Source organism: Tachypleus tridentatus, chromosome 11 (genome assembly GCF_004210375.1).
Source record: "Tachypleus tridentatus isolate NWPU-2018 chromosome 11, ASM421037v1, whole genome shotgun sequence".
In the NCBI taxonomy this organism is placed as follows: Eukaryota; Metazoa; Arthropoda; class Merostomata; order Xiphosura; family Limulidae; genus Tachypleus; species Tachypleus tridentatus.
In genome coordinates this window covers 98,277,176-98,292,234 of record NC_134835.1, presented here as the reverse complement: position 1 = coordinate 98,292,234, position 15,059 = coordinate 98,277,176, and the positions used below count along the sequence as shown (strand labels likewise).

The window sequence follows — 15,059 nt, the reverse complement described above, 5'->3', positions numbered from 1 at the left end:
TTAAACATGGAAGACAAAAGACTCTTCAATTGTTTTGAAAATGATCCTGCTAAGAGACACAGAGAGATCTGTCTGCAATACCACTGTAACAGTGAATGGAGTGCATCAGCATGTGTCCAAGATGGAGGGGAGGACAATAACTTCCAAGCCTATGGGTAGGAGATATTGTTTAGTCTTCAAGCATTGTACCTCTTTCTCCTCTATCCACTTAGAAGAAGAACTAGAGTAATAGGGGTATGAACCACTACAGTTAACACAGTGTGCTTCCAGTTCACACTTGTAGGCATCATGGTCTTTACCACCACAATGTGTACATGTTAAAGAACAGTGACAAGATGTCTTTGAATGACCAAACCACTTACACTGGAAAGATCTGAGAGGATTGGGAATGTATGGCCTTATCTTATAGTTCAGATAACCTGCCTTGACAGTGGCAGGTGGATGTGATGATGTAAACATTAAAATCAGATCATTAGTAGGCATTATAATTCCATCTTTGTAAGTGGAGATTTGATGTACTGCAAAAATGCTTTGGCTGGAAAACCTGTGAGGATCTCCAACTTAGGAATGTTCTTCAAGACACTCTCAATAATAACTCCTCTCAAATAATTCAAAATAGCATGGGGAATAACCTCAATGGGTATATCTCCAATGCTCTCCAAATTCATGAGGAGTTTAGTGTGTTTCCACCAAAATGTCTCCAGATCATAACTTTCTTACTAACCTGTGGGAGAAAGCAAACCTTCCTAATCCCTTCTGAGTAAAAAAGAGAGGCATCTCCCCTAAGGATTTTTCAGATAATGAGTGAAAAATGATAGATCTAGGTACAGAAACTGACTGTGATGGTGAATGTTGAACAGTCATCCATTTGTGGCTGTTTACATTTTTTTTCTCTCAATTTTATTCATTTATTTTTCTTCATGAATGGAGGTATCCATAATAAAGTAAAAACATTTCAGTGCCCACTCTTCCTACTCACTAGAGAGCCCTACAAGGTGATGCACTGCAATGCTAAATAAGAACATTGCAGCAACACTACGGTTTTAAGAGCATTCCATTCAAACACCAGTATCAGACACAATGTCCATAACAGTGGTTGTGAATATTCAACACTGGTACTTAGTTGTACCTAGCCCAAGTGGATCAGTCAATTGACCCTGGGGAGTCCACCCCAACACTGCCCATCTCCAGGAATTCAATGCCAAAGTGGTGTGTTATGGCCAGACACCTCAACCACCAGGATTCTCTATACCCCATCACAGGTTGCCACACATAACAAACATGTAGGTGGATGTTCAGATCCCAGAGGAGGTAAACTGAAAGTACAGAAACTTCTCTGGAAGGTTCCCTCACCACATACAGGAATCCACCTCAAGGAGGAAAACCAAATAATTCATATTTAGATGAATTAATATACCAGCAACTAAAAGTCTAAGCAAGTGCTTTTTTATGTACCTTAGGAACTCAGAAAATATCTGAATGACTCTCTAGTAGTCTTATCTTTAAATTTTCTTGTTTTAATTGAATTATTTTTTTAACTTTTAATTACTAATATTGCAATTTTGTAAATTTCTCTTTTAACATAAATTTTTATATTGTTATTCAAAGTATTATTAATTTTGTAAATATCGGTTTTCTTTAAAATAATTACATCATTATCAGATTTCTGTACAACTATTTTACAATGTATACTGAAATTTTAGATTCCTCACTAAAATTATGCAGTTTAAAATCAGAATTAACAAATAAAAAAAGCTATTTTACTTATTTAAGTTCCATCATATTAAAAATTCTTTACCATGAGTTATATCTCCTAATCTGAAATTTGTTGAAAAGACCAAAGAAAATTTTATAATTAAAATTTTAAATATGATGCAGAGATTAAAAACTATCATTTCTATCACATTCGAAAGATATTCCAAAAAATTAAACATCTTGTTATAAAGACAATTAATAAGTGATACTTGTTAGTCAATCAAGTTATTCCATTTTTCTATCTAATTGCAATTTTATATTATTTCGAATGTTAAAACATTTTACAGAATATAGGTAACTAGTGGACAAAAGGTCTCTTCAAAGTGTTCTTTGAAAGTTTTACTTACATTTCTCTTTATTTTTAAAATTCAATGTTTCTTAATATTGTGATACACTCTTGATTAATTTAGTTGATTCATTGCTACTATAAAATTCAGGTGTAACATTATTATTTTTACAATTATTAAAGTGTTTTGCAAAATCTGTTTTTGGAATATTCTAAACATTCTTCTAAATCCTGATACAATTTCAAAATGTATAATTTACAAAAGTTATTACAACAATGGATGTGTACAGTACTGTGCAAAAATGTTAAATCAAAAGAATATTTTGTTATTCTTTCCATTTTATGGGACTAATTCTTCCATGCCATTAAAGAATGTAAACTTCAATGCTTTGTTAATGCTTCACTGATCCCTACTGAGAACTGAGTGAGACAGGGTGAGAATATTTATTCTTTAGAATTCTTATATACTTATAACAAGGGCATGTCATGATGGTTCTGTTTCAGTGAACATACTGATCAGCTTTGGGTCTGAAATAACTGTCATGGTACTTCATGCAGTGTCTTATCATATTGTACAAGTTCACGCTAAAATAAACCAATTTTATAGCACTTCACAAATAACCCTTCATGAAAACAGTGATAAGTTTTGTTGTCATGCCATGACACAAAAAGCATATAAGATTATCAGTAGAGCAGACACCTTAGATAATTAGATAAAAGCGTTACATATTCTGTTTGGACTCACACAAAATGCTGCAGACTGAAATGCTCTCTAAAACCTGTCAAAAACACCCTAGATTGTGAGACCAAGACAGGTCAATTTGAAAATAAAAAAGGAAGAGGAAAACACCTGAACTTAATGATACTGATGTTAAGTATCTTCTTTTATGCAGCCTTTGGGATAGAAAGAAGACTGCCAATGATTTTAAGCATGATATCACCAACAATGTACCACATGACAGAAAGTGTCCAAACCTACAGTTTCAAGAAGACTAAAAAAGAATAGAATATTTATTTGTGTTCTAGTTAAAAACGTTTATATTAATTTCCAAATATTGTCAAGAGACTGAAATTTGATAAAAAAAAAAGTACGAAACTGAACTGTTCATGATTGGAAAAGGGTGTTATGGATGAATTAGTCCAAGTTTGAGATATCTGATTCAAAGCATAGGTTACACATCCAGCAGAAGAAAGGTGAAAGATACTTCAATGCACAGCACTTACCATATAGTATGAAAGAGGCAGTGTGATGGTTTGAGGATGTTTTTATAATGAGGTGGCGTGATATATTTGCAATAGATTGAATAAAGGACCAGCACAAGCACCATCAGATACTGTCACGGCTTACTTAGTTGTCTGTGTATCTTACTACACTATGATACATCAGATACTGTCACGGCTTACTTAGTTGTCTGTGTATCTTACTACACATACATCAGATACTGCTTACTTAGTTGTCTGTGTATCTTACTACACTATGATACATCAGATACTGTCACGGCTTACTTAGTTGTCTGTGTATCTTACTACACTATGATACATCAGATACTGTCACGGCTTACTTAGTTGTCTGTGTATCTTACTACACTATGATTTTATTATGAATAAGAAAATGAATCCAAATACTCATAAAGCCTAAGCAGAAATTACTTAAGAAAAAGGCTGCTGAAGTCATTCAAATGATGCAATGGCCTCCATAAAGCCCCAGTCTCAACCCAACTGGACAAATCTAGGATCTGATAGATCAAAAATTACTTTTAAAGAAATTTTATGAAAGTGTATTAGAGACACTTGGAGTAAAATCTCAAAGGACACTTTGATTCAATGTGTTGCAAGAATGTGTAAAATGCTGTTTGCAGTTATTAAAGCAAAAAGAGGAACATAAAACCCTGTTTACTGAGCGTGAACATTTCTGCTGAGTTTCTGTTGTACTAAATATGAAGATTAATAGAATTTTGATGTTTTATCTGTGATTGACAATCCATTGTCCTTTGAAAGTAGTGAAAAATATCATTTTTGGCTTTGTTCTAATACTTTTGCACAGTACTATAAGTGAAATAATAAACCTCATAATACTGAGAACGACATAGCAGATTTAATGTATAATGATATTATGCAGGGGGTAGAGAAAAAATGTCCCCCCAAATGTTGTTAATTTCTTATATCTTTTCTTAGATAACAGAAAAAAATGTAAAACTATATGTTTCCAGGGCACGCTCGATGATATCTGTTCAAATATGACCTCAAATCCTAATTTCAGCACTGACTTTCATTACAACTGTGGAGTTGTTAAATGATATCTTAGAAATAAGATAATTGATGTTTTACAATGGCTAGGTCAATCACCTGATATTAATCTAACTGAAAGTTTATGGGCTGAGTTAAACCAGTTAATGAAAGGTCTCAAGCCACACACAGAAGATGAACTTTTCAAAGTACTTAAAGAAGGATGGCAGTCAATCATTCAGGAATATCTGCACAAACTTATTGAAAGCATGCCATGTTGAAGTGAAGCAGTACTGAAATCCAAGGGAATGCTGACTAAATATTAATTCATGAAACTAGTTTGTTATTTTGATTTTCATTTTTACATTTATTTATTGCAAAAAAACATGCTTGATCATTTTTTATGCAAATTGGCATAAAAACATCAAAGAGACTACAGCAGGTGCACAACACTTTTTATGAGAAAATGTAACTAAAATTAGGTATTTACAAAAGCCAGGGTTAAAGTTAGGATTTAAAGTGATATTTGAATAAAACTTATCAAGTACATTCTAAAAACATATAGTTTTACATATTTTTTATAAAATACTGATCTGCCAAGCTTATAAAACAGCTAGCATGTACAAACATCTTTATAAGAAACTAAACAAGACATTAGAATTTTTAAATAAAATAGCTTTTCCATATATTGTGAAAACATCATTATATGGATAAAGTTAAAAATCTAAAACAAGTAAAATTTAATGTTCCAAAGGAAACAGTGTCTATAATATTACTATATACATATTTGTAAACACATTAAATGCAAAACATAAAAGTTTTCTCAAAAACATGCACAAGGGAACCTGGAAATTTTGTGGCAATCACTATGATTTATCTGAAATTCTAGGTAGAGGAAGCAATAAAAGGTGTTTAAGTTCAAGATATATTACAGACATTACTGATTAACAAACTAGAGCAATAGATGAACAAGATAAGTTTAGACATTAACTTGTTGATAAAAATACAAGAGCTAAATTTATATGTAAACATTTTTTTTATTTTTTTCAAAAATTGTGGATCACCATAAGTATTATTTTAAATTAAGTCTTAAAGAGGTTTAGTTATCCAAGATATTCAAATTGCAAGACTCAGAATTAGCTATGTGCTTAATCTATATTTACCAAATTATAAGAGAGAAACTCCATACATTATATATCATATAGTTTTAAATTAAGCTTTCATAACTAGTTGGATATCTGCTAAATTTCATCAGAAAGTTACATAATATTAAACTGTTACACTAAGAAATACCCTACTATGATAAGAGTTAAAAATACAAACACATACAAATTGGATCTCTAAATTGTCCTGTAAACAACATTAATAAATGTTCAGAGTGAAGACATTTCACATATTATCTTCCTACCTAAGAGAGCAGATTGTGTGATATCAGTAGTTCCTGTCGCCAGTCTATAACGATGAATATCAGTAGTCAACTATATTAATAGAAACAGTTCAAGTTTCAACTTTATAACAGTATAAAATATATAAAACAGTTACCATGAATAATGTAAATCTTCTACACTGTAATTGTGAATAAATGATGACACAGAAGTAGAAACATGTCAAATCAACTTATGATGCTTTCGTAGTTCAATTTCACAAGAGCTTTTATTCTAATATCTATAGCATATTCTTATACTTTTCAAGGAATTAACATTTTAGGCTTTTTGTCTTCAATGGATTTTTTGTGCCTGTTTTTAGAGCAGGTCAATGTTTCAAATTCTATACTGAGGCTTTTTCTGACCTCATTATGGGAACCAAAACATTCTCCTGCTTTAGATACAGTCAAGAACAATCTACTCCTGTATTGAGGCCTTCTTTAACCTCGGTACAGGAGCACTGTTCTTGCCTGTTTCTAAAAGGCCTCAGTATAGAAGCCAAAACACAAACCCACTCTAGGAAGAGGCAAGAGCAGTCCACTGAAGACAAAACTCTACTATGTCTACACTATCTAAAATATTTTTGAAACATTCTTTGGCTGCTTTTACTAGTTTTATAAGAATAAAACAGTATTACAAGTGGAATAAAAATCAACACTTCAGGTAAACTTTAACAAAAGCTATACATCTGAAATATTTTTATACAAATTTGTACTGAAGCCTTAATAAAATAAAAATAGCAGGAATGAAACTTGATAATGAATTTTCAAAATTCCTGCCATAATGAGTTTAGATAGTTCACTATCAATTACAAATCTGAAATATTTTAATATTGTACTATATTATCTCAAAAATCCAAAAATATGACTAATTTTTAAATTTTTCTTTTTCATATTTACAAATTACAAGTGTTTGTTAAGAAGATTAAGTCTACAATGTAACACTAGTGTTAAACTATGTTTGCTTGTTTTGTTTTTAATTTCACACAAAGCTACACAAGGGCCATCTGTGCTAGCCATCCTTAAAGTTGCAGTGAAAGAACTAGAGGAAAAGCAGGTAGTAAACACCATTCAACCCCAACTTTTGGGCTACTTTTTACCAATTGACCATCACATTATAATACCCCCACAGCTGAAAGGATGAACATATATGATGGGACAGGGATTCAAAACCTCAAACTGCAAGTCAAGTGCTCTAACTACCTGACCATGCCAGGACATTTAAACTACAAATTCGATATATTTGCCTTTAAATTTTACCAATTTTAGAAATACTATGTGTGATGAAATATCTCTAAAACACCACCAGCAAGGATGATACCACCAACCACATAATATCTAATATTAAAAACAAAACAACAAAAAAAGGATAGAGCATCACAACAGTAATTCATGATCAATTTTAAAATATTTAAAATATTCAAGAAAAGTGACAGTTTTGTCATTTGTGACTTGGATTTGGAAAGGTTGAAAGATATGTATATTATTTAAGTGCATAAATTCAATAAACCATACAAAGTCTGTTCAACTCCCATAAACAGGTGTGATGACAAGTTCTTGAAATTACTCAACCTATACTGGAAAAATAACTGGTATATCTAAAGAATTTAATGTAGCAATCAACAGTATTAAGAATATTAATTAGATACATATTATATAAAATATTAAAAAGTGACAAAACTTAAAATATGTTTTATATTTGAAACAAAGCACTGTTTATGATGTAGAATGTACATTATAGAAATTTTGCTTAAAATTCACAAGACAATATAAAAATGCTCACAAAATTAATCCTACTTTCATTAACCCTCTCACATGTCCCAACCTTTACAGAGTTACAGTTCAACTAGTTTATTAGTAACGTATACAAATAATCTAGGCATAATACACAGATAATAAATCAAGTTTTAATATTATATGTTTTAATGTTTCAATTTTAAAAGGACATATTTAACACCCCAAACCCAGACGACAAGATCCTGTATACAATACTCAACTTGAGGAAACAGAACTCATCTGGTCTAAAATTATAAACACTCATCCTCACTCCCCCATCATGTGGGAAAGGTAAATTCCACTTGCCCCTGGAATTATGGGGAGGATGTGAAACAAACTGTGCTCAACAAAGAACCCAGGATGGAACCATTTTGCATTCAGGATTATGAGGACACAATGGACCCTCATTCATGAACAATGTACTGAACTCATACGTATCAAAAACAATGGCCACATTCAACCAAATCACATAGCCAAGCATCAAATCTGAATTAGTATTATGAGTAGGCTCCCATGTAGGTTGATGCCTCTCCTACCAACATCTGAGGTAAAAAACATCCAGGATCCTGAGTAGGAGGGCCTTTAGATTTGCCATCTTCTCTAAGAGTAGAAAAAAATTCACTTGACCATTCTCAAAGAATAACCTCTGTCCACCACCCAAGTGATTGAAAATTGAGTATGGTAAGGACTCTTTGGCTCCACTAGTATAATACCGAGTTCATTGGTTGATTGGTATTGGTTTGTTTTTTTTATGGTAAAAAGCAGCTTGGTTATCTGCACCATACATCTGGTAAAAAGTTAAAATTAAAGTAAGTTAAGGTAAAACAAAACAAAGTGTAAAAAAAATATATAAATAGCATTAAAACCAATGTTTACATCCAGTCTACAGCAGTAAGGGAAAAACTACAGTAATAGAAGTTGTAAAGAACTTTCTGTAGCATAACTGTAATTATCATAACTCATCAGGAAGACTAAAAGGTAAGTTCAAAAAACCACTGTCAGTCACCTGAAGTTGGTCTTTCCAGTCCTAATTCTAAGTTATTTGACGTTATGGTCATTTTCAGAAAGTAAAGTAATAGATGTTTTAAAACACTTGAAGCAAAATATTAATTATAACTCTCCACGCTTACTATCATGCAGTTCAAACAGTAGCAGTAGTCACCTGAAGTTAGCCTTTCCAGTCTTGGTTTCAAGTTATTTGATGTTACACCCATTTTCTAATTTCAAATTGAACTAGATGGACTTTGATTCTTAAAAGGTAATGAAATTAATAAAGGTCTGATGAATAAATTAAAAAACTTAAATGGCATTATAAAGATTAATGGCCTTTAAAAAATTAAAAACATTTCCAAGATGGACAGTGTCACCATCACCAATAACACTGTCTAACATTATGGATAAACCTTGGGACAAAACACGTTTAAAACGGTGCCATGCTTGAGAGTCATAATGACGGCAAAACAGTAAAATGTCACTTAATGTGATCTGAGTGTTACACAGATAATATATTGGTGCATCAGTTCCAGATAAAATAAACCATGAGTTAAAAAATTTTGACCAAAGCATAGTCTAGTTAGAACACTTTCCTCTTTCCGATCCTTACAGAAGCAAGATGGCCAAACTTCAGTATAAGGTTTTATTTGGAAAAGCTTGTTTCCACATTGCTCACTCCAAGTCAACTGGCATGAAGCCGAGCCTTGAATACAGGACCATAGTCAAAGTATAGAACAGGCACAGCAGTGATAGTGCCAGGGCAGACAGATTTAGCTGCAGTGTCGGTGAGCTCGTTCCCACAATACCAACATGGCCCGGTATCCAGAAAAACTGAAGAGAAGCAGATGTTAAAGAGAAATGGGTCAGTCAGTTTTGAATATCGGCAAAAACAGGGTGTGAACTAACATGAAGTGATTCCAAGGCCAGTACAGAACTTAAAGTGTCAGTATAAATAGTGCAGTTTGAGTACTACTTAAGCTTCTATGTGATCCAGGGCAAAAGAAATGGCGTACAGTTCAACATTGAACACAGAAGTTGTAGAGGGGATTCTCCACATCACCACTAAACCACAACAAACCATAACAGAGCCCACACAGCCATCTGATTTCGAACCATCTGTATAAATAGAAATGGAAGGATGGCTTGAAAGATGTTCAGTGAATAACAGACAGTATTTCCAATCGGGAGTGTTTGCTTTTCTCAGATGACTTGAAGATAGGCCACATTTGGGAACTGTAAGAAGCTATGGTGAGATAGGATGACCAGTGGATACAGCAATGTTATCCAACAACAGACCCAATTTATGCAACTGCACCTGGATACAAAGGTCAAAATGAGCAATGGCAGATCACCTGTTCAGAAAAAGTATGGCACACCGTAGAAGGAAAACAAACCTCAGGTGGTATGCTTTGGTAAGCAATGAATTTTCAACACATTTAGTAAAAACAGTTGCAAAGAGGGTTCATGGGACTCTGTGTATAAGCTCTGAACTGGGGATGTGCAAAAAGGCCCCGAGCAGAGCTGAAGTCCTTGATGATGAATGGGGTCCAGCATCTTTAAAGCTGAGGTCCTGGCAGAGCCATAGATCAGTGATCCATGGTCGAGGTTTGATTGAATAAAATCACAATATATCTTAAGCATGGAACATCACTCTTCTCTCAAAGTGGTGGAAGAGAGGACACAGAGAATGTTTCATGCTCTTGTACATTTGACCTATAGCTGCTTGATGTGTGGTATAAAGGTTAGCTTACAGTCAAAGTTAAGCCACAATAACTTTATCTCAGGTACCACAGGCAGCACAACTTCACAAATATGGAGTTCAGGATCAGGATGAATACCCCATTAGCAGCAAAAGTGCATGCAAATGGTTTTAGAAAGAGAGAAGTTAATGCTGTTTGCTGTGGTCAACTTCAGTAAACAATTGAGGGTAGTCTGCAGCTGCAGCTAAATATACCTCATGTTCAATGACTGGCATAAGATGTGAAAGTCATCAACAAAAAGAGGGAGTAGTTCAGTGATGGCATTAATCTTTATACTGAAAAGTGTGACATTCAAAACACAGCCCTGCAGGACTCCAACTACTTATAGAACAGAACAGGAAAGGGTCAAACCTACACAAACTTGGAATCTCCTGTCCATTAAAGAAGTTTTAATAAAAATGGGCAAATGGCCACATAACCCATATATATGGAGGTCTCACAAAATGCCATACCTCCATTTTGTATCGTAAGCTTTCTCAATGTTAAAAGAATATTGGTACAAGATGTTGTTTGTTTGAGAAAGGCTTTTCTGATTGATGTTTCAAGTTGAATCAGGTAGTCCATGGTGGAGCACTGTTGTCTGAATCCACACTGGGTGGGCAAGAGGAGGTTGTTTGATTCAAGGAACCAAACAAGATGAGCATTAACCATCCTTTCTGAGGTCTTACAGAGACAACTCCTCTAATCAATTGGATGGTAGTTTGAAGGAATGTTAGGATACTTCCCAGGCTTGGAGAAAGATAGGACAATAGCCTGGTGCCAGGCATCAGGAAAAACATTCTCCTGCCACATTCATTTAAAAACAATCAAAAGAATAGCAAGAGAAGCAGGAGATAGATAATGCAGCATTTCATAGTGTACATCATCAGGTACAACTGACGTACTGCCAGACCAATGAAGGGCCAGTTTGAGTTACATCAGTGTAAATGGACGATTATAGTCATAGAGGCAATCAGCTTGAAAGGAAAGATGTGATTGCTCTGTCCAAGTCTTGATGGCTAAGAAGGTGGAGGAAAAAGCAGAAGTGCTAGATACCCGGCAAAAGCTTTCACCTCGAGTATCAGCGATGTTTCAGGTATCAGCTACTTCCCGGCCATCAGAGAGCAAGATCAAGAGGTTGACAGAATTATATTGCCTACTGACCTTTTGAATCTTTCCCACATGACTTTGGAACTGGTGGTAGAAGATATGCTGGTTGTGAACTTAATCCAAGATTCCTTCTGGCTTTAACGTCTTACCTACCGAGCACGTGCATGGGCCTATTTGACAGCTATGCAAAGTGAGAGTGTGGGATACCTATGAAAAGTATCCCAGGCCCATTTTTGAGCCTTCCATGCCATGTGGCAGGTAGGATTCCATCACAAACGGGGATATCATGGAAAACATGTCAAGGTGTTGGGAATACATTGAGCAGCTGCTTGTATAATACAGTCAGTTACTGCTGCCACACAGTCATCTACTAATGGTTTACAGACAAGGGCAGGATCAAGTTCTGTGAGAGCAGTGAAAGAGAGCCAGTTTGCTTGATCCAGTTACCATGAGGGCACATGGGTTGGGTGGCATCGACCACAGCCAATCTCTCTCAAAAGTATAGGAAAATGATCACTGCCTGGTGGATTATTGTCAACCCTCCAAGAAAAATGGGAGAATAGTGAAGGGCAGCCAATTGAGAGGTCAATAGCAGTAAAGGACTGACTGGATGCATGAAAATAAGTAGAAGAACCAGTATTGAAAAAGAGAAAGGTTGTGATCAGAGAGTATATGCTCTATGGAGCGACCCCTCCTATGAACATCAGCACTTCCCCAGATGGGATGATGTCCATTAAACTCCCCCCCAGGAGTAAAAAGTGAGACGGTAACTGTTCAATGAGAGCATAAAGATCTGATTGAGCATAGATCTCCAGGAGACAGGTAGGTAGAACAAACAGTGATGTACAACCCAAAGAAGCATGGATGGCTATGATCTCCAAGTGTGCATCAAATGGCAAAGATAGGACAGGCACATGGTTATCAACCAACAGTGTCACCCCTCCATGCATTCTTCCATCACCTAGGCTGTCAATTCTGTAGAAAGAAACTACCAAAAGGTAATTGTATTGGCAGGATTCATAAATGTTTCCTTTAAGGAAAGTCATACAGGATGGTAAGAATCAATCAGCACTTTGATGTCATTCAAAGTAGAGAGCAAATCTCAACAGTTCCACTATATTAAAGTAGCCATTTCAACGTATCTAAAGGAGAATTGGATAGAGAGACATTATGTTTTTGACCACATCATTTCTCTTTGTCAGAAGGTCTATTGATTTCCCTGCTGTGGTTTGAGACAGCAGGTTTTTGTCAGCAGGATTACAGTGACTGAGGACGTGAACGAATAACTGTTCTGCACCTTGGGGCTGAAGAATATGATGGACTCATGGAAATGTCAGAAGCTGGAGCTGCTGGAAGGAATAGTGAGAATAGAGATAGGTGTTGACATTGACTCTCTTAATCACAGAGGGCAAAAGATTCTTCACACAGTTTCAAAATGACTCTGCCTGAGATATGAAGAGATATGTCTGCACTCCCACTGTAGCAGTGAAATGGGTTGCAGCAGCAAATGTCTGAGATGGAGTAGGGGACAGTAACTTTCGAGCCTTGGAATAAGAAATATTGTGGGCCGTTTTGAAATGTTGTACCTCTTTTTATTCTCCACCCACGTAGGTTAAGAATAAAAATAAGAGAAGTGAGAGCCACTACAATTAACACAATGAGGGTCCATTTCACACTCATACACACCATGGTTCTTGTCACATTCATATCCATCATGGTCCTTGTCACCATAATGAGCACAAGGAACCATAATATGATGTCTTTGAGTGACTGAACTGCTGACACTGGAAACATCTGAGAGGGTTTGGTATATATGGCCATACCTTGCAATTTAGATAACTTGCCTTGATGGTGGTGGATGGACATGGTAATGTAAAAGTCAAACTTAGGACACTACTTAGCATCATAATTCCATTTTTTTCGAGTGGAGGTACACTTCACTGCAAAATCTCCTTGGGTCAAGAAACCAGCATGTATCTCTGACTTGGGGATGTTCTTCAAATTTCTCTCAAAAATACCTCCTTGTGATAAATTCAAAGTAGCATGGGGAGTAACCTCACTAAGTATATCCCAATGACCTTCAGATGTAAAAGGAGTTCACTGTTTTGAAGTGGATGTTTCCACCAAGATGTCCCCAGAACATAGTTTTTGACTGACTTAAGAGGGACTGATAGCCTCTCTAGTCCCTTCTGAATAAAAAAAAAAAAAGAAGAGACATTTGCCCTAAAGATTTGTCTGATAAAAATGTAACATGGAAAATGAGGTACAGATGTTAAAGTTGAAGATTGCTGTTCAGAATCTTCAAGACATGGTCATTTGCCTATGGTCTGTGTGTATTATTTTATTTTTGAGTTGAGGGATCCATAATAAAGGAAGAATATTTTGGTGCCCACTGACCCCACCCAGATGGAGCCCCTACAATGAAATGCACTACCATGCTAAACAAGGACATTAAAACAACACCAGGGTTTGATGAGCATTATGACCAAACACCAGCATTACACACAATGTCCTTAACACTTGTTGAGAACATTCAACACTGGTACTTGGTTGTACCTAGCTCAAGTGGACCAGCCTATTGATAGTGGTGTGTTATGGTTGGACTCCTCAACCACCAGAATCCTCTCCTTCTTTTCCCAGGTTACCACGCATGAAAAATACGTTAGTGGATGTTTAGATCCCAGAGAAAGTAAACTGAAAGAACAGAACCTTCTCTGTGAGGTCCCTTCACCATATACAGAAATCCACAATGAGGAGAGAATACTGGGAGAAGGGGAAGGTAACACACAATGTAGAGTCCTGAAAAACAATTCTCAGGAAGCAGTGCAATAGATGAACCAAGTTTTCTAAATTTTTAAAAGCAAACTTACCCAAATTCATTCAACCCATTGATCAGCAGGTATGGGCAAGATCCCCTTATGCCACTCTTATGATAGTTCATGAGTGTTGGTTCAGAATAATACAGTAATACTACTCAGTATGCCTCTAGGTGGTTTTATGGAACATCTCACTTTGACATAGCCTGTTAAAGTACATTGAGTTGATGACTGCTGGTATGGAATGGGTTTGATAAAGGCACACTCATTACAGAATGGAATCCTGTGAAAAAGAGGTGAGGGATCATAAAAATTAGAGACTATTAGTAATGAAGATACTCATATACCACCTTATAACTTAGCAACTCTGGTTAAGATAGTTACAGGAGGTAATCAAAATCCCTCATGGGAAGATAATGTCAGATGAGGCAAGAAATGCAAGATATCTGGGGAGATCTACATATCAGTCCACAAAATGTCCTCCAGTAAAAAATTTAACTGGGATGTTAAAGACATAGAAATAGGATGAATATTAAAATGTGATATGCAGAAGTTTCTTTACCTTTAAAAAGAGCTCATAATATGTGATATGGATCAATTTTCATACCCATCTTTAAAAAGAAACTGGGGATAAATCCCAGGAAACTGAGGGGTCCCAATAAATAAAATACTGTTTAACCCCTATAAAAGCATTATTGCAGACAAGATAACACTTTAAGGCTCTCACTGGAGATAACGAACAATTAGAATACAAATGGTCATAAACATGAGAAATATCAGTCAGATGGATCAGTGAAAAGTATTTACCTCCTTCACTGAATGCCAGTGTCTAAGGTGTAAAGGACCTGTCTAGGTATAGGAGGACATGTGTAGAATAATAAAGTACCCTGTACACATACAGCCTGAAGAACTCTTGACCAGTGAGGTCTGCAGTT

The 15,059-nt window shown here is 35.4% G+C and overlaps 1 protein-coding gene across 5 annotated transcripts in view; it reads right to left on the bottom strand.

Annotated features, from left to right (window-relative positions):
* The window catches only part of LOC143232874 (uncharacterized), a 60,913-nt gene that overhangs the window by 18,323 nt on the left and 27,531 nt on the right, over positions 1 to 15,059 (bottom strand). For all 5 annotated transcript variants that reach the window (XM_076468864.1, XM_076468865.1, XM_076468863.1 and 2 more), the window contains one exon: positions 5,676 to 5,745. In XM_076468864.1, the coding sequence (XP_076324979.1) occupies positions 5,676 to 5,745 (70 nt within the window). The remainder of the gene's footprint in view (positions 1 to 5,675; positions 5,746 to 15,059) is intronic.